General features: G+C 38.8%; 1 protein-coding gene and 1 pseudogene across 1 annotated transcript in view; both read right to left on the reverse strand.

Moving 5' to 3' along the window:
• LOC149041668 (uncharacterized) overlaps nt 1-20,571 on the reverse strand; it is a 33,613-nt gene that overhangs the window by 904 nt on the left and 12,138 nt on the right. Inside the window, exons 9-17 of the mRNA XM_089180909.1 lie at nt 10,587-10,637; nt 10,377-10,451; nt 9,403-9,456; nt 6,611-6,772; nt 6,013-6,090; nt 5,773-5,840; nt 4,818-4,910; nt 4,147-4,278; nt 87-3,764 (exon numbers count right to left, since the gene is read on the reverse strand). Coding sequence (XP_089037035.1) covers nt 90-3,764; nt 4,147-4,278; nt 4,818-4,910; nt 5,773-5,840; nt 6,013-6,090; nt 6,611-6,772; nt 9,403-9,456; nt 10,377-10,451; nt 10,587-10,637 — 4,388 coding nt within the window. The 3' untranslated portion in view covers nt 87-89. The remainder of the gene's footprint in view (nt 1-86; nt 3,765-4,146; nt 4,279-4,817; nt 4,911-5,772; nt 5,841-6,012; nt 6,091-6,610; nt 6,773-9,402; nt 9,457-10,376; nt 10,452-10,586; nt 10,638-20,571) is intronic.
• Nucleotides 12,177-13,334, reverse strand: LOC149041669 (uncharacterized; annotated as a pseudogene).

Below are 20,571 nucleotides of genomic sequence, written 5' to 3' on the forward strand. Positions count from 1 at the left end.
AAGTTCCATAAGGAACAAAGAGGCGATAATTAACATCTCACTCTTCGTTGATTGAGCAAAATTAAAGGCGCACTTATTATGGATACCTTTTAAATTTCTGTTAATTCCAGTTTCACGTCGTCCCCAATGAGTACAAATGGCGCCCAGTAATTCCCTTTACTGAACATTTCAGACTTTCTCATGCACTTCATGGCTTGATTGACAGCTTCACTGGTACCCTTGCCTTCTTCCAGTGCTCCGTAGAAATGTTTCATGAACTCCTGAGTACCATCGTCATCAATGGCCCACAGGGATACCAGAACCGATCGAGCACCGGCACCTAAGAACGCTCGCGCAATGCCAACCACACCTTCGGCCATAACCTCACCGCAAGCGCTGTAACAGCAACTTAGCACAACCAGTTTCGCTCGCAGCTCGGCTCGTAACACGTCTCTCATTGTCAGTAGATAGTCTTCCTCTTCAGCTTGACAGGTTGTCCTACTCGTGTTTGGTGCCAAGAGAATCTCTCCTGTTTCTTTTTTACCATGCGCTGCAATGTGAACCAACGCAACTGAGGAAATTTGTCCTAATACCTCTTCCTTTGTCGCCTCCCCTCCAACGAGAGGAGCAATACCGAGGATTCCTCCAATCATCTTCACCTCTTTCCTTGCACCCGGCAGCTGATTCAACAAATTACCCTGATAAAGGACTTGCTTGTAACATGGATCACCCACGAGCAGTGCACCGGTTTTATTGTGCAATTCTGCCGGGCAGTCTGAGATTAATTTTAAAATGGTTAGGGATGGAATTACTCGAATCCTGAAAGATTCGCACAGATACCTTGAATTCGAATCCACCAATGCTGCATAGGGCACCAAGCAAAGTGGACCTTCAGGAACAAATACAAGCTCATTTCCATCAATCAGATCTGCGATAGGAGCAACTATGATATCATAAAGCTTCCGCAGGGCATTTGTCGTCGCGTTTCGCGGAGAACCATCGCTCGTTGCTTTTTCATCTCGGCCCACTTGAGTTGAACTTTTTTCCCATTCAACAGCAGCCCTTGCACTAACTTGCAAGGAAGCAGCCTTATTCAAAGAGGTAATGTAAACTTCTAATTCACGTTGGTAAAGAAAGTTGTTCACATGCTTTTTTCTCGATTGAACGACTTCCCCGTTCCGAATAACCCACAAAGCAATGTAAGGTCCAGTAATTGCTAGAAAAACTGCATCTGATGAAACGTTTCTTAATGAAAGACAATCAGAGCATTTTCTAGAGTTCCACCGCGGGAGGGTTTGTCGAAAGTTGTACTTTAAATCCACGATATCTCCTAGAGTTTGTGCACGTCCCTCCTCGGCAGCAAGAAGAGCTTTGACATGTTCACCCTTCAGTAAAAGTACGCGCCAAACACCATTGTATGCTGTTTTGTGAACATTTCGATACGAAATCTTCCAGTTATGGTTCAACAGAAAACTAGCCCGAATGTTATTAAAAATCTTTCTACTAGAAACATAATAGTCGAGGGCGCTTTGGAGACATTCCTGCCTTTCAAAATTTGTAGCAAGACTACAAAGAGCCTGGGCAATCCCACTCTTGTCTCCCACTTCTTTGGCAATTTCTACATGTTGTTTATGGTACTCAATGGCTGTTTTGAACTGTCCTAGACTAAGATAAGCATCGCCAAGGCTGCCATAACTCTTTCCTTCTCCAGCCCTGTCTCCCACTTCTTTGGCAATTTCTAGAACACGTTTAAAGTACTCGACGGCTGTTTTGAACTGTCCTAGACCAAGATAAGTATTGCCATGGCTGCCATAACTATATCCTTCTCTAACCCTGTCTCCCACTTCTTTGGCAATTAGTAGATCTTGTTTATGGTACTCGATGGCTGTTTTGAACTGTCCTAGACCACCATAAGCATTACCAAGGTTGCCATAACTCGCTCCTTCTCCAGCCTTGTCTCCCACTTCTTTGGCAATTTCTAGATGACGTTTATGGTACTCGATGGCTGTTTTGAACTGTCCTAGTCTAAGATAAGCATTGCCAAGGTTGCCATAACTCTTTCCTTCTCCAGCCCTGTCTCCCACTTCTTTTGCAACTTCTAGACGACGTTTATGGTACTCGACGGCTGTTTTGAACTGCCCTAGACTAAGATAAGCATTGCCAAGGTTGCCATAACTCTTTCCTTCTCCAGCCCTGTCTCCCACTTCTTTGGCAATTTCTAGATGACGTTTATGGTACTCGATGGCTGTTTTGAACTGTCCTAGACTAAGATAAGCATTGCCAAGGCTGCCATAACTCCCTCCTTCTCCAGCCTTGTCTCCCACTTCTTTGGCAAATTTTAGATCTTGTTTATGGTACTCGATGGCTGTTTTGAACTGTCCTAGACCATGATAAGCATTGCCAAGGTTACCATAACTTTTTCCTTCTCCAGCCCTGTCTCCCACTTCTTTGGCAATTTCTAAAGCACGTTCATTATACTTCATGGCTGTTTTGAACTGCCCTAGATTAAGATAAGCATTGCCAAGGTTGCCATAACTCGCTCCTTCTCCAGCCTTGTCTCCCACTTCTTTGGCAATTTCTAGAACACGTTTATAGTACTCGACGGCTGTTTTGAACTGTCCTAGACCAAGATAAGCTCTGCCAAGGCTGCCATAACTCTTTCCTTCTCCAGCCCTGTCTCCCACTTCTTTGGCAATTTCTAGAACACGTTTATAGTACTCAACGGCTGTTTTGAACTGTCCTAGACCAAGATAAGCATTGCCAAGGCTGCCATAACTCTTTCCTTCTCCAGCCCTGTCTCCCGCTTCTTTGGCAATTTCTAAAAGACGTTCATAATACTTCATGGCTGTTTTGAACTGCCCTAGACCAAGATAAGCATTTCCAAGGCTGCCATAAGTCGCTCCTTCTCCAACCCTGTCTCCCACTTCTTTGAAAATTTCTTGATGACGTTTATGGTACTCGATGGCTGTTTTGAACTGTCCTAGACCACGATAAGCAATGCCAAGGCTGCCATAACTCGCTCCTTCTCCAGCCTTGTCTCCCACTTCTTTGGCAATTTCTAAAGCACGTTCATTATACTTCATGGCTGTTTTGAACTGCCCTAGACCAAGATAAGCATTGCCAAGGTTGCCATAACTCGCTCCTTCTCCAGCCTTGTCTCCCACTTCTTTGGCAATTTCTAGATGACGTTTATGGTAGTCGATGGCTGTTTTGAACTGTCCTAGACCAAGATAAGCATTTCCAAGGCTGCCATAACTCGCTCCTTCTCCAGCCTTGTCTCCCACTTCTTTGGCAATTTCTAAAGCACGTTCATTATACTTCATGGCTGTTTTGAACTGCCCTAGACCATGATAAGCAATACCAAGGCTACCATAACTTTTTCCTTCTCCAGCCCTGTCTCCCACTTCTTTGGAAATTTCTAGAACACGTTTATAGTACTCAACGGCTGTTTTGAACTGTCCTAGACCAAGATAAGCATTGCCAAGGTTGCCATAAGTCGCTCCTTCTCCAGCCTTGTCTCCCACTTCTTTGGCAATTTCTAAAGCACGTTCATTATACTTCATGGCTGTTTTGAACTGCCCTAGACCAAGATAAGCATTGCCAAGGTTGCCATAACTCGCTCCTTCTCCAGCCTTGTCTCCCACTTCTTTGGCAATTTCTAGATGACGTTTATGGTAGTCGATGGCTGTTTTGAACTGTCCTAGACCAAGATAAGCATTGCCAAGGTTGCCATAAGTCGCTCCTTCTCCAGCCTTGTCTCCCACTTCTTTGGCAATTTCTACTTCCTGGTTTGATGTAATAAAATAAGTTTTTTTGTTCATCGTGGTATAAGATAGGAGATGAACTTTATTCCTTTGTCCCACGATAGACTGAGTCACTTTGGATGTTGATAGCGACGATTCCGGTGCAATGCTGCTAGTCTTCATCGCTCTGACGCTCTAAACGTCAGCCTTAACTCTTTACAGTGGCCAACGTACCCCCTTAAGCCATTCATAGCACATAAAGTCGGCTGGTATTGGTGCATTTCGATCCTAATTAGTATTCCGGTTGTTAGATGGTGTTCCCTCATAGGTCCTCATTGATCGGCTGTTGTGGTGTTTGATCGTCGTATAGACAGTTAACAATACTACGCTTCACTGACTGAGATTGGTGTGTGAGCCCCCTTACTGGTACACACGTAGGGTCATAGCGGCTATCCATAAAAGACTTCATTTCAACAACATCAATGGAGATAGTGGAATCGAAATTCCCGAAGCTTGGATACTCACGATCAAACAACATTAACCGACTAATGAAGACCTATGAGGGAACACCATCTAACAACCGGAATAATAATGAGGATCGAAATGCACCAATAGCAGCGAACCAACGCGCTTCAAATAGCGTTACGTAAACAAGCGACCTTACTGCTTAATAAAGACTAGCAGTATTGCAGTCGAAAAGTCACGATCAACATCCAAAATGACTCTATTATGAGACAAACGAATAAAGTTCACCTCATTTCCTGGTTTGAGTTTCCCTTAAGGTTTGGAAATGTGTCGCTAAGTTTTATTAGGCACTTATTTAGACACTAAGTTTTAGGTTCGAACGAGGTCTTTAAAAAAGGCCAGCGATAGGTATTTTTTTTAACCCCGTCTGGTGTTTTTATTTGAGTGAGTACTGGAAAATATTGGCCCTTGCGGTAGTAACGATTAAGCAATATAATTTCGTGATTTTCGTTACTGGCCCCTCGACCAAGACCTGTGAACTCGAGATGCACGTTTTAACCTCTTTAGAGTTTCTGGTTGCCTAATCAGTTCTATTTAAAGAAAAATTCAGGTAATGGTTGTCAGATTTACCTTTACTTGCTGTGGCTTTATCTCTCCGGATGCGATTGTCTCACTACCACACTTGTTTAATAGATGACGCAACCTTTCGCTATTATCGTCCATCTTCGATGCGTTAAGTCAAATGACACTGCTGAGAGGAAAAGTGGAATGCCAAGGGAGGGTCTTTCATCCAGTTTTTAGGAGAAAGTCTATTAGACACTGCAAGACTTCTACCTGCAGAGTGCCTTTTCGGCTTTTTAGAACTCGACGAAAGCACCTTTCTTACAAACTTGTCAATCTTGATAACTTTGCTTTGCAGTTCACACAGTAATTCGATTAAGTCGCACACTTGTCAGATTTTTTAATTGCTCAGCCTTTTAACTCTTTACGGTGGCCAATTTACGTTTCCAACTCAGTTGTTAACACTAAATTACCTGCTACACTCTCCCACCGACGCAGCACCACAGTTTCTTTGGAAACTTACCCCCTTTTTTCATTTCTAATTGTTCGCCTTGCCTAAAATATCGGTCCCTTACCTGTTACTCTATGCTCATTTACATTAATTTTAACGAAGAGAAACGTATCGATTCACTCCAAAAAAAAAAAAAGCGTTCGTAAAAGAGCAGCCATGAATGACAAAAGCGTTCCAAAGACCAGTGAGTATAAAAGAAAAAATGTAATCTACAATGTTAAATAACTAAGGATTACGTAATATTTCGGTGGGACACAGGAAAAAAGGCAATTATGAACGACAAGAAGTTTCTAAGTCTTTTCAACTTAAGAGTAAATAAGGAACCACCAGTTAAATGCAAATGACATAAATTTAGAAATATGGAACGAGCTCTAAAGGAAAACGAGTGGATTAGGGAAAATTGAAAATTATTGGACGTCTTAAGTTTACACCAGATTTCTTAAGTTAAGCTTAAAGTGGAAATTACTTGAGTTTTTTTACGTCTTATATGCAAATGTATTTTTCAAAGGATACGGCCAATCCTTTATGGCACCAGATCTTTGCTTCATCATACAACTTAAGCTGCACACAAGCTTCAGCTCCTATAAAAATAACGATTAGTGAGTAACATCTAAGTGCCAAAATATTAGTATTTTCAATTCACAAATGAAGATTTATGGTGCGTGACCGCGTAGATTTGAGCTAGAAACATCTACTTCAACGTATGTAGCCAGGGAGCTATCACTAATGAATGGCGACTAAAATTAACCTCACCTTTCTCCAAGGCTTTGGTGAAAGTTGGCTCCAATTGTACAGCAACTGTGGCATCATCCAGGCTGTTTTCAAAGTTTTCTGAAAGAGAGAGTTAGAGCTAACCGGTCATTTACGTTCGATAGAATTGCAAAAAGAGTAACAGATTCGCTTTCAACAGGCTTCTTTACAACTAATTCCGGGTTTTCTTTCACCTTAAAAAGACTTGGGCCCCCTCATATAACCTTCGATAACGCGGTTGGGGGAGGAGGGAGGGTTTGGTGAGGAGAATACATATGGGAAGTGCAGGTGATAACGGGATTGGTTTATTAATTTTCCCCTTTTTTACCATTAGGACCTAACACTTGAACTTGAACGCTCGACGTGAAATTAAAGAGGGTCGTGACTGATATAAAGCTCTTCTCGGGGATTTCGGTTCAATAGAGGTCACAAGATTTGGAGTCTTTATCTTAAGAAGCCGTTGTATTACTGGATGTCCTTTAAGTCATTTGGAGTGATAGATAAACGATCAGAAAAATTAGCGTAAAATGGGACCACATGACTCTTTTTGAAGATGAACTTTTAAGTAAACTATAAATAATTGAACGTTGAAATTCCATACTTAAACGGAAATGAGCTGCTGCCCTGTTATTGTAGAGTCTGGCTGTCAGCCGATAATCTTTGCAATTTAGTTGAAGTCCTTCAGTGTACAGTTGTAGCGCTCTATGAAAATCTCCTTGTCTGTATTCTTTGTTACCTTGCTGAAAACAATCCTTTGCTCTCACTAAAAATACAGGAAACACCGGAATATTACTCGTTATGACCAATTACTTACAATACCCCGCATACCCAGCATAGCAATGATCATAACCAAAAATATATAAGCCCACTTACTCAGTATTCACGTCTTATATCCTTTAGGAAGAATATGGATTTTTATGATTTCGAGAACATTTTAAGCAAGATCTTTTTTATGGATGGGCAGTTGTTCTTGATTGGAAGCGGATCAAGAAAAGCAAATAGAAGAGACAACAACAATGAATCAATTACAACAAGAAACCCGAATATATTAGAATAAGGGGGGTAAGTTTCTATAGTAACTGTGGTGCTACGTCGGTGGGAGAGTATAGCAGGTAATTTAGTGTTAAAAACTGAGTTGAAAAAGTAAATTGGCCACCGTAAAGAGTTAAAAGGCTGATGTTTCGAGCGTTAGTCAGAACGACTGGAGGAATTGTGGGTTGTGTGTGGGTTTATTTTCAGAAAATGGAGCTACGCTATTGGTGGGAATATGGTGACGAGAAAACAAGAATAATTAGTTAAGTGAAAAGCGCTCATTTATACCGTGGGGATTAAGGGTGCCGATTTGGAAGAAAATTTTTGTTCTAATGTTTTGCAGCATTCCGAACTGCCGAGATGTAGGGAAAGGCCACAAACTGCCATGTGTTGTTTAGAATGATTAGGGAGATTTAAGTGTCTAGCGACTGGTTTGGATGCGTCCTTGTCATTTCTTTCTACGTCGCGAACGTATTCTCGGAATCGGTCACCTAGTCGTCTTCCTCTTTCACCAATATATAACTTATTGCAAAAAGTGAAAGTTATGCAATAAATGACATTGACGGAGGTACACGTAAAGTGATCAGTTATCTTAATGAATCTCTTGGGTCCCGATATTTTCTCTATGATCTTCCGGAAAGTATTATTCACTCTCATCGACAATTAATTCATGTACGAAGATTTACCTCTGTTCATTAGGTAAACGGCGGGGAAGTAATTTTAAGTAAATTCAATTTTTTTATTTTATAGTTGAGAGAGTTTGCTAGTTTGTTTACTGCAATGGCTTGTGTAAATCTGGGCTTTGCTCCATAAAAACAGAATTCGAATGATACACTCCAACGAGACACAAGGGGATTTAATGCAGCCTTTTCTCATTGAATTCCTTCAGTTTCTGTTGTCCAATTTACGGTACAAATGTCCAAATGTAACGGACTTGGAAAGACTCACCGAGAGCGTATATTTGTTGTAGAATTGAAATTAAAAATTCGCTCACCCTTTCACTACGAACAAATTGTTTGAGAAAACTCAGATATTAAATGAATGAAAGTTTCCTCGATTAGTTCAACTGTAACCAAATACCTCACGTTTTAACTTTCTGGGTACTTTTTGTGAACGATTAAAATTAATTGCAGGCGGTTTTTAGGCCGCTTGTCAACCAATGTAATGACACTATTGCTTATACAAATTAATTCTCAAACCGATATTTTTCTGTCAACCAAAGTGATTTGAGAGAGAGAAAAGAGAGGATTAATAAGTTATTTATCAGCTTGAGGTAGTGACCGAAGTCTTTGCTTCAAATACTGCTCAGCTGGAAAAACGAGATATATTTATAAAAAATGGCAACGAAAGTAGGGATGTTGTACTCGGCGACTCACGAAAGCGTTACCGTTGCCCGTGGGAAGAGTTAGGAAAATACTGACCGGGTAAAGAACCAATCAGATTGCAGGATTCGTTACCTTGCCCTCTTTTGCCATTCTAGCACGATGCTGTTCATAGCGTTCCATCACATGAGTATTTCAAGACACGTGCGTCACTTTTTCAATAGATCTTTTCTTTTTAAGAAAGGCTGGTGCGACTATGTTTTCTCGCGCAGTAGAATGGTAATCAAAGTTACTCCCGGAAAAAGATTATCACTTCACTTCGTTCTATTCGAGGGGAGATGGACAATTTGCATCAAATCAGTTCAAACTCTTGGTTCATCTTCATCAACGTTCCGAAAGAGAAATTTCCAACTGAATGTAGAGAATAACCTTGGATTGCTTTGATTTTCCTTTCGCTTAAGGATTGTTAAAAAACTCGCGCCTCTCACACAGTCAGTCAGATTTCACACTAGAACTAGGTAATTTAGTATTATTAACTGAGTTGATAATGCAAATTGGCCACTGTAAAGAGTTTCAAAGCTGACTTTTAGAGCGTTTGCCCTTTGTCATTCTCTCTAACGAACTGGGCTAACGCTCGAAACGTCAGCTTTGAAACTTTTTTACGATGGCAAATTTACATTATGAACTCAGTTGATAAAGCCAAATGTTATCTTGTTATATTCCTCCACCGATGCAGCATCACAGTTTCTTTAGAAACTTACCCTCCATAAAAAATATAACAAGTTGAATTGCGGCTCTGTCGCTATTGTTTTCCTGGGCGTCAGGTATGCGCAGTTTCCTTGTTTCCACTTAAATTTCTCATCGGCTCCTTGTAGTAATTCCTTTTCGTGACTTGCTGATTTAGTTACGGTTTTACGACACTCAGTCATAAAGCGCTCTACTAGCTACGGTTGAATTGTTCCGAGTGTAAGAGGGACAGTGGATGACTACAGATTGTCCTACCTTACGTCTTGTGGAACACGTTAGTCTTCTCACTTACCTACTAAGGGGTCGTTGTCTAGGTCCACATCTTTATCATCTGAAGTTTTGTTCGCTGAAATTATAGCGAAGATATGTAAGATGTCTTTTGCGCGTGTCACAACTGAACCAAATTTTCCATTTTAGTGACCCATGATGAAATGGAATATCTGTTTTTGTATCCCAATAGCCAACCGTACCGATTTCTAATCTGTCAGAATCACTCTCTTTGTCATGGAAAAGGCTTTACGAAATTAAACGCGTGAAGGAATTTTTCGACGTCTTGCTTAACTAAAAATTCGTCGGTGGTTTCAAAAATGGAAACTAAATGGAAGCCCTTACTGAGCACGGATTTCTAGCTCTGAGTTGGATAGTGGAAGATTTTCTGGAATGGTGACGACAGATTTGAGGCTCTCAGGTGATGAGTGAGGACCGATAAGTTGGTCAAGTTTTTGGGCCTTAATTTGGTGAAATGGTTAAAAACACTGCCTTTGGTGACGATATTGCTTGGAATGAGAGAAAGAGGATGCATAAAAATTAGAGCGAAAACAAATGTTCTCTTAGGTTTTAACGCGTTTCGCCTTCGTCTTGGTGCCGAAAATATTGGTTTAAGAACGCCCACCAGTCTTTTGCAGAAAAATATGATCTGCAAATATTTTATTTAAAACGGTGCAGCATCTTTTAGGCTCAGTAGCCTTAATTTTTTCTTTTAAAGAAATGACAGGGGAAAAACTTCACACTTTTGAGTTTGGTCACGTATGGTGTCTTCTATAATTTTCTTGCATACACTTTTTTTTATATCGTGATAGATAAAAAGCCATTCCATCACTCACAGGTACAATATACTCTAAACTTGTGACAGTGCAATTGATAACTGGGCTGTTAGACTGTCGAAATACCAAGATTACTCAGTTTGCTCATCATCGATAACAAATCTCGGTTCGAGTTGTAGTATCATATCGTTATAATCATAAAAAAAATCTAATAAGGCCTCACTTTTTTCCTCACCTGGGGAACCGTTGTCAGCAGCAGCCAGGTTTTCATCAGCTTCCATGTTGTCCTCTTTGCCAACTGAAATACCAATACATATTAATAATTAAAACACTCCCTATCTATGATGATCTCTGATGATGACCAAGATTTATATTTCGACTTAATTTCGGACTTAAGCTTACATTCATTCAGTTTTATATTGATCTCTTGTACCTTTTGGTTTGCTTCCATCGTCATCTGATTCCTTCTTGGATGTAAAATGATCTTGAGCAAGGAACACTTTCAGGGTTCAGTTTGTTCGACGATGTGTTTGATTTGATTGTGCGTGTTGTACTCAGTGGTTACAAACTTAAATTAACACTATCTTTTTTCTTTTTTATTTCTCTCACCTAAAGAAAGTTTATGCTCCAAATCAAGTTTTTCTTGGATTGCCTTAACTTTATCCTCTGACGTACCTAAAAAAATAGAAAATAATTAAACATATTGGGTTGCGCTTTGGAAAATGTTTTAAAACAATGAAGGATAATAAATTTTTAGAAAGCAACCAACAGACACGTTTATGAATACAATACATCAAGAACAGTGAATGTAGTCTTTTTGGCCCAAGGTTTTCCTATTGTTGCTTTTTATTGCTGTTGAGCATTAAAATAGATGCTGCTGGTTATTGATTTAAAGCAACCAACGCTCACTCAATAAAGCAGCCCTTATAACAATGAATTCAAACAAACAGATGGTATAATTCTTTACCTGTTGAACTCCCGATCTCTAAATCCTTTGATTTTCCAGAGGAAAGGACTTGACTTTTCTCCTGGTCTAAAAAGTTAAAAAACAGATTGTTTAAATGCTCATCATCACAATTATCATTTTTGCCATTCATCAGTTGTGCTATCATTATCATCATTACTATTATCAGAATTGTTCTTGATAAATTTTACAGGATAATAAAAGTCATAGAATAATAAATATTACTAAAGAAAAATAATTACGGCCAATTGGAATTTTCCTGACAGCCTTGTTGAAACCATTCCTGCTAGACTATCAAAATAGATAAATAATTGTCCATTAAAAGAAAAAAAAGACTCCAGTTGCGAGTTGCGGTATAAAGATCGGTGCTAAACACATTTCATCATTTTTCTTTTGTTTGCTAATGATTTGTCTGCAAAGACCTGGTTTTCTCCTGCTCCTAACTTAACTTGCGCCTCTTCAGTTAAACCAAACAGCAATTAGTATAACTGGTATCCAAATTACAACATCCAGCACTTTTCTTTTACTAGTCTTGATCCTCATGTCTATTTGAGGGTTTTTCCCCATTTCAATTTCAAAGACAAAAATAAATTTTGAAACTAAAAAAAAAGCACAAGCAAATGTTTTAAATAACAACTGCTATTATGAGTCTGGGAAATCATTCTTCTCTTATGCAGTCAGAACATTTTTGGAGGTACAGTTCGTCCTGTTATAGTAAAATAACACGTAGACTCATAGTCAACGGTGTGGTTCGTCATTCCCTGACTTTTAGCAGTTTGATTGGTGACATCACCATTGATCGTTGCTAGCTTGTTTTAAGTCAGTCATTTTTTAGCCCCCTTTCCTATCTCCTTTTCCGATGTTGGGAATCGGCGAACTTGATATAATGAACTGCAACTTGTATGTTGTTTGGATTTTCTCTCTGTAATAGTGTAGTTTGATCGTCCGGGAGAGTGTAGTCCTGAGAAGGACTGTTGTCGGTAGTGGCATCTGACGTTTCGACAACCTGAGCGGAAGTCATCATCTTGTATACACTGATTGGTCAGTTTTGCCATGATGTTATTGACTGTAAGACTCAGGTGGCGTAAGTCGGTCGTGATTGGTCGGTCTCGATCCGTTAGTGAAGTCAGGTCGTTCTGTTCGTTCATTTGTAATGGTAATGTCGTGAATGAGTCGTTTGTATGGTGCCGGTAGTGGTTCACACTTGTTAAGGGGAGTCTGTTCCAAATTGGTAAACCAGCTTTCTTGGGTCAGTCGTTGAAAGTAGTTGGTGCTGTAGGTTGGGCATTGCGCGGAGCGCCAGTGAATAGAGTGGTTCGTAAGTCGGTGATGTTCAACAATGTGATTGTTGACATCGCCTTTCCTTGTCGCTCGTTTGTGTTCAGTTAGCTAGTTGTGAGGTTTCTGCCAGTCTAACCGATGTAGAAGGCGTGGCAGTGGGAGCAATTGATCTTATACAATGCTTCTTAGCTGTTCCTCGGTTCGTCTTTGTCATTGACGTTAGTCAGTAACTGATGTAGTGTGGTATTAAGTTTGTGAGCGACGTGGATATTGAATGGTTGTAGGATGCGCGAGATGTTATCAGATATGCCTTTACGTACGGTATAGTTGCTGTAGTCGTAGGAGTTGTGTTTGCGTTAGCTTCGGTAGTAGTATTAGGTCGGTAAGTGTTACGTTTGATGAAGTCTTCGTTGTAGTTGTTCTTAGAAAAAACACGGTCAAGGTACTTGTTCTCGTCGGATAAGCTGTCTGTCGTGTCGCATCCAAGTTGCGCTCGTCGCGTAAGAGTCCTGATAGTTATGGCTTTGTGTGATGTCGGGCTATAGGATGACTCGTTCAGTAATCTGTCGATATGTGTCGGTTTCCTGTAAACTGTTGTTCGTAGTGAGTTGTCGCCACGGCTTACCAGGCAGTCTAGAAAAGGTAGTTTACCATTTTTTTCGACCTCTCTGTATGTCAGTGTTTTTTTCGTTGAGGTGGTGGTGGAATGCGTCGATTTCGTCGTGTCGTACGGCAGTGAAAGTATCGTCAACGTAGCGTAACCAAAGCGGTATCGTTTATCGGTAAGTCGAAAGGGCGCTTTCCTCGATGTTGCACCACAATTTCTGCTACAACAACAGAAACTGGAGACCCAATAGCTGTACTGTATAACTGTTTGTAGTGTTTACCGTTGTATTGAAAGTAAGTTGACGTCAGGAAAAGGTTTAGTAAGTCCATAATGTCCTCTGTCGGTAGCAGTAGAGGGTCGGTAGATTGTAAGATAGCAGTCTCAGTACATTGTAGTGCTATTTAAAGTGGAATACTTGTAAAAAGCGATTTCACATCAAATGACACTAGTTTGTAGTCGTTAGGTATCTGTAACAATGTCAAGTAATTCAGTAGGTATCAGTTGTTTCAGTTTGTCGTGAAGTTGTTGTGTCTTGTTTTTGTAGCGTTTGAGTCTTCTGTGGCAATCATTTAGCCGCGCTTTGACCAGTCGTCTGCAGGTGGCTCTGACGATATGGATGACCTCTTGAGTGTTCAACGGGGACTTAAGTTTGAGCCCGGCCGGGAAAAGGTTGTGATCTTTACTGCAGTGATTAAACCAGAGTTGTTGTCGTATTCGTCTGACAGTGCTTGCGTAGGTGATGTAGTCGTTCGTAAGTCTTTCGCTCTCTCGTCCAAGCGAACGTAACACAATAAATGGTTTGAACCCAGGGGTAACATATAATAGCGTTTGAAGCTCTTTTTTCTTTCGTTTTATAAACCTTGACTTCGTCTCGGTAACTCAATATTAAAAAACTCCTTAGTCAAAATCCAGTCCGCCCAGTCACCCCACATACTTGGTGAAATACGCGCACAGGTGATTTTCAGAAAATAACCTTTGTATATTAAATTCCACTTAAGTCAGTCCTTGAAGGACTTTGATTTCTCTGTGCTACCTAACTTACCTACTAAAGGAGCATCCTTCATATCCACTTTTTTCTCAACAGGAGTAGCTTTAGTTTTGCCTGTCAATAAAATTACAACGAAATGGTTTTCACTCTTTTTTGTGTCGTCAACTGATCAAGGAGGCAACTCATGGACTAAACTTGTGATAATGCGATTGATATCTGGTCTGTTAGACTGTCGAGGTACCAAGAATGTTCGCTTTGCTCATCATAGTTGACAAAATAATAAGTAATAATAGATAAGTTTCTAAAAAAACTGTGGTGCTGCGTCGGTGGGAGAGTATAACAGGGTAATGAACTGAGTTGATAATGTAAATTAGCAACCGTAAAGAGTTTTAAAGCTGACGTTTAGAGCGTTAGCCCTTAGTCAGAGCGAATGGCTCTGATTCAATATCAACTCAGTTGATAGATGACAAAATTTCAGTTCTAGTTGTCTTGTTATGGTTAATTCTAAAAAGAAATCTAAAGATGCTTGTTTCTTTTTCTCACCTGATAAACCGTTATCAGCAAAGTCCAGGCTTCCAACAACTGCTGTTGAGGAGGCCTGTTGACCAACTAAAATACCAATACATGTAAATAGAAATAATACTCGTGACTTTTCACAACTTTTGTTTTCTTTATCTCTTAATATATGCAAGGTCTTTTCCCCTAGGTGTAAAAATATTTAAGACCCAAATCGGTTTGAAAAGTGACAAATGTACAACGTATGGTTATCGTGCCGATTTAGGCTGTAAAATAATTTCTTCTTTAGTTCTATCCTAAGTATTGACCTTCTAAAAGTGATCATCTCTCTTCAATTTTCGAAAAGCTGACTTGTTTTGCAATGTGTTTCCCAGTGTTTAATTGACGCTTAAGCTAAGACACACTCTGTGTTTGTTCTAATTACTTGTACCTGTTGATTTTCCATCATTGTCATCTGACTCCTTCTTGAATCCAAATTGACCTTGGAATGGTAGAGAAGAATATTTTATTTTAAGTAAAGGAAACATTTATCCGTAATAATTCAGTTGTCTGTGTTTTATTTATTTTCATAGGTCTTTTTTCACTCACAAACTTGAGAAGTGCAATTAAATTACTGTTTTCTCTCTCACCTGATAAAAGCTTATCCTCCAAATTCACGTTTTCTTGGTTTGCTGAATCTTTCCCTTCCGAAGTAGCTAAAAATTAGGAAAGAATCAAACATAGTGGGTTGCACTTTGGACTTTTCCTTTAAACAATGAAGAATAATACATTCATAGAAATTAACTTCCTTACTTTGTATAGAACGTCAAATATGATCAAGAATAATAATTGCACCCTTTTCACGGGGGCACATAGAGGAAAGAGTGTTCATAGTTCAGTTGAGTATAAATTTACGTCTAGTTTGTGGCGACACATCAAATAAAAAGATATCTGGCGTATGATCAAGTGCCTATATTGGACATGGAACCCATTGAAGTGGTATCCTAAGGACGGGGAAATTACAAACAAGTGAGGAATGCCGCGAGTATTTAGACCTGCTGGACCAGGAAAAATTTCAGAATGATAAGTTGAATAACAACATATTGAATAATTTCTGTCCATCATCGGTGCAAACTCTGCACATGTGAACAATTTCTGAAAAGCATTTAACTGCTTTTCTCACCTAATGAACTTTTGTCAGTCAAGTCCTGGTTTCCTTCGGCTGCTTCAACTTGCGCCTCTTTGGTAACTAAAAAAAACAAAGAATATTAGTGGTCATAAAAACTGGAATATTTGAAAAGCTTTTCTATTAATTTCCACCATCCTCTGATATTTTTATTGGGGTTTTCCTCTTAGCATCACAGTATGAAAGACTAAAATAACTTTAGAAACTGAAAAATATAAATTTCTCTGTTACTGTGTAGCTTACGGCTCTGAAAGAATCTCTTGGTTATTTTTGTCTTAATATCAACCCACAGAAAAGTACTCATTCTGTCACTTTTCAATCTTTAAAACGCTCTATTGTCTTGAAACGTTTCATTTGAAGTAACTAAAACTGTGCTTTTGGTAAAAAGTTTCCTTAAGTGAATTTCCACAACAGTTGTCTGTTAACGTCTTCTTAGCCGCGTAAACATTCAAGATCAAGTAACAAGGTGCGAGGAAAACAACGAAATTGTTTAACGTTACAAATACTTGTAAACAATTAGAGATTGCTTTGAAATTAAGGAAACTGTGCCAACCAATGTTGTGGTTCTTTAGTCGACGATGTTCAGAAATGTGATTGTTGACATCATCATTTCTCACGGCCGATCTTTTAAACTGCTCCTTGTTAGTTCCGTTCGTAATTGAATGTTCTCTTGAGTTTTTATGGGTTTTGCCCTCGTCTCGGTGCCGACAATCTTGGTTAAGAACGCCTGCCAGTCTTTTGCAGAAAAAAGATCTGCGCATATTTTAATCAAACCGGCGCAGCCTCTTTTAGACTCAGTAGCCCTAATTTTGTCTGTTAAAGAAATGACAGGGAAAAAATTCACACTTTTGAGTTTTGTCACCTATTTGTGTCTTCTATAATTTCCTCGTATGCTCCATATTTTTATATCGTGATAGATAAAAAGCCAGTCCATCATTCGCAGGTACAATTCTTGCTCTAAACTTGTGATAGTGCGATTCATAGCTGGGCGATTGATAACCAAGATTATTTGGTTTGCTCATTATAGTTTACAAATCTCGGTTCTAGTTGTTGTATCATATCGTTACAATCATAACGGTGTGCACGTGCTTCTCTTATGCCGTCAGAAAATCACTGGAAGTACAGTTCGTGCTCTTACAGTGAAACAACACATGGACACTTAGTCAAAGCTGTGCACGTGGTTCGTCATTCGCTGATTTTCGGTAGTTTGATATCACCATTGATCTTTGCTCGTTCGTCTTAAGTCAGTCATTTGTTCGCGCTCTTTCCTATCTACCTGTCTCTGAAGTTGGGAATCGGTGCAATTCCTTTAATAAACTGCACCTTGTCTGTTGTTTGAATCTTCCTTGTCTTTAATGTTAATTAGTAACAGAAGTTCTTTTTGTCTTCGTTTCATAAACCTCGACTTCGTCTCGGTTACGCAATATTCAAAAACTTCTTAGTCAAAATCCAGTCCACTCAGTCACACCACATACTTGGTGAAATACACGTTCATGTGATTTTCAGAAAGTAATCTATGTATATTAAATTCCACCTAACTCAGTCTTTTAAGGACTTTCATTTCTCTGTGCTTTTTAACTTACCTACTAAAGGAGCATCCTTCATATCCACTTTTTTCTCAACAAGAGTAGCTTCACTCTTGTCTGTCAATGAAATTACAACGAAATGGTTTTCACTCTTTTTGGTGTCATCAACTGATCAAGGAGGCAACTCATACACTAAACTTGTGATAATGCGATTGCTAACTAGTCTGTTAGACTGTCGAGGTACCAAGAATATTCGCTTTGCTCATCATGTAGTTGACAAAATAATAAAGGGGATAAGTTTCTAAAAAAAAAGTGGTACTGCGTCGGTAGGAGAGTATAACGGGGTGATGAACTGAGTTGATAACGTAAATTAGCAACCGTAAAGAGTTTTAAAGCTGACATTTCGAGCATTAGCCCATCGTCAGAGGGAATGACTCTGGTTCACTATCAACCCATTTGATAGTTGAAAAAATTTCAGTACTAGTTGTCTTGTTATTGTTAATTCTAAAAGGAAATCTAAATATGCTTGTTTCTTTTTTCTCACCTGATAAACTGTTATCAGCAAAGTCCAAGCTTCCAACAGCTGCTGTTGAGAAGGCCTGTTGACCAACTAAAATACCGATACATGTAAATAGTAGTAATACCCGTGATTTTTCACAACTTTTGTTTTCTTCATCTCCTAATATATGCAAGGTTTTTCCCCTAGGTGTAAAAATATCTAAGATGGAAATCGGTCTGGAAAGTGAAGAATGTAAAACGCATGGTTATCGTGCCGATTTAAGCTGTAAATAATTTCTTCTTTATTTCTATCCTAAATGTTAACCCCCCCAAAAAAACATCAGTCCCTCCTCAATCTTCGAAAAGCTCTCTTGATTTGTAACGTGTTTCTCGCTGTTTAATTGACGCTTAACTTTTAACACGCACTCTGTGTTTGCTGTAATCACTTGTACCTGTTGATTTGCCATCATCGTCGTCTGACTCCTTCTTGAATCCAGATAGACCTTGGAATGGTAAAAAAGAATATTTTACTTTGAGCAAGGAAATTTTTTAGCCGTAATGATTCAGTTGTTTGTGTTTAATTTATTTTCATAGGTCTTTTTTCACTCACAAACTTGAAAAGTGCAATTCATTTACTGTTTTATCTCTCTCACCTGATAAAAGCTCATCCTCCAAATTCACTTTTTCTTGGTTTGCTGAATCTTTCCCTTCCGAAGAAGTTAAAAATTAGGAAAGAATCAAACATATTGGGCTGTGCTCTGGACTTTTCCATTCAACAACGAAGAATAATACATTTATAGGGGGTAACAATGAATTATATAGAGTCGATTAGAGATATTTTCCTCCTTTGAATGTGTTTGATTTCAAATCAAGTCAGTCCTACTTACCTGCTATGGACAAAGAAGCATTAAAATCCACTCCGTTATCACTTGAGGTAACTTCGCTTTTGTCTGCCTCTGAAATTATAACCAAAAGTTGTATCTCATCTGAGTTGAGTTAAATGCGTTTTGGTACAGTTTAGTTTAGTGCATCTGAAAGGTCTGTTGTCTATTTAAGTTTAGCTCAGGTTAGCTAAGTATTAGTTTTCGTTTAGGCGGGGGCACATAGAGGAAGGAGTGTTAATAGTTTAGTTGAGTATAAATTTACGTCTAGTTTGTCACCAAAAAGATATCTGGCCTATGATCAAGTACACATATCAGACATTGAACTTGTCACACCTATTCAAATGGTATCTTATGGGCGGGGAAATAACAACGACAAACAGGTGAGGAGTGCCGCGAGTATTTAGACCTACTGGACCAGGAAAAATTTTACAATGATAAGTTGAATAACAACATATTAAATAATTTCTGTCCATCATCAGGGTAAGCTCTGTTCTGTTATTATTGCACAAGTCAACAATTTCTGAAAAGCATTTAACTGTTTTTCTCACTGTTGTCAGTCAAGTCCAGGTTTCCTTCGGCTGCTTCAACCTGTGCCTCTTTGGTAACTCAAAAAAACAAAGAATGTCATTGGTCATAAAAACTGAAGTATTTGAAAAGCTTTACTATTGATTTCCACCATCCTCTGATATTTTAATTGGGGTTTTCCCCTTAATATCGCAATATGAAAGACTAAAATAACTTCAGAAACTGAAAAATATAAATTTTTTTCCGTTGTTGTGTAGCTTACGACTGTGAAACAATCTCTTGGTTTTTTCTGTCTTAATATTAACCCACAGAAAATTATTCAGTCAGTTTTCAATCTTTAAACGCTTATTTGCCTTGAAACGTTTCATTTGAAATAACTACAACTTTCCTTTTGGTAACAAGTTTTCTCGAGTGAATTTCCACACCACTTGTCTCTCAACGGCTTCTTAGCCGCGTAAACATTTTAGATCAAATAACAAGGTGCGAGGAAAACAATGAAATTGTTTAACGTTACAATTACTTGTAAACAATCATAGATTGGTTTGAAATTACGGAAACTGTGCAGACCAATGCCACAATTGAAATATAATTATTTTGCTCAGTTTTAAACAAAAACGATTCCAGGGTTTTTTTGGATAATCTTCCTACAGATGTTAGCTTTCAAACTGTCTGAGTGTTACACTTATTACTTATACCTATTAATTTGTTATCATTGCCATCTGATTTCTTCTTTAATGCAATTTGGCCTCGAATTATGAACGAAAAAACATTTCCCTTTGAACCAAGAACACTTTTAGTTAATGATCCATTGTTTGTTTATTTCAATGTTTATTTTATGACGTTTGTTGTACTCAATGCCCACTGACTTAATTTATTGCTATCTACTTGGTGAAAACATTATTTGATGAAAAAAACCTAAAGCTGCGGACTGGCCCTCTGGGGAAGTTCAGTTGGACTTTCTAATCTGATTAGACATCTCTAATTTGTTAGCATGTCTTTGTCATGGAAAACGGCTTTATGAAATTGAACGCGCGAAGGAATTTTTCGAAGTGTTGCTTGCCTAAAAATTTTTCGGTGGTTTTAAAAATGGAAACAGAATTTAAGCCCTTACTGAGCACAGATTTCTAGCTCTGAATTAGATAGTGGAAGATTTTCTGGAATGGTGACGACAGTTTTGAGGCTTTCAGGTAATGAGTGAGGACCGGTAAGTTGGTCAAATGCAAATGGTTAAAAACACTGACTTTTGGTGACGATATTGCTTGGAATGAGAGAAAGAGGATGTATAAAAAATTAGAGTGAAAACCCTTAGGGTTGGATTAAGAAGATCTTAGTATGTTTAATGATATAATTTACTCCGTGTGTTGATAAACTCTTCCATTGCGAGCTCTTGTGTTATGGCACACAAAAAAGCTGATCAACAATCAATTTTTTACCTGATGAGTTGTTGAAAGGAAAGTCCTCGTT

Source organism: Pocillopora damicornis, chromosome 8 (genome assembly GCF_964200805.1).
Source record: "Pocillopora damicornis chromosome 8, jaPocDami1.2, whole genome shotgun sequence".
NCBI classification, from domain to species: domain Eukaryota; kingdom Metazoa; phylum Cnidaria; class Anthozoa; order Scleractinia; family Pocilloporidae; genus Pocillopora; species Pocillopora damicornis.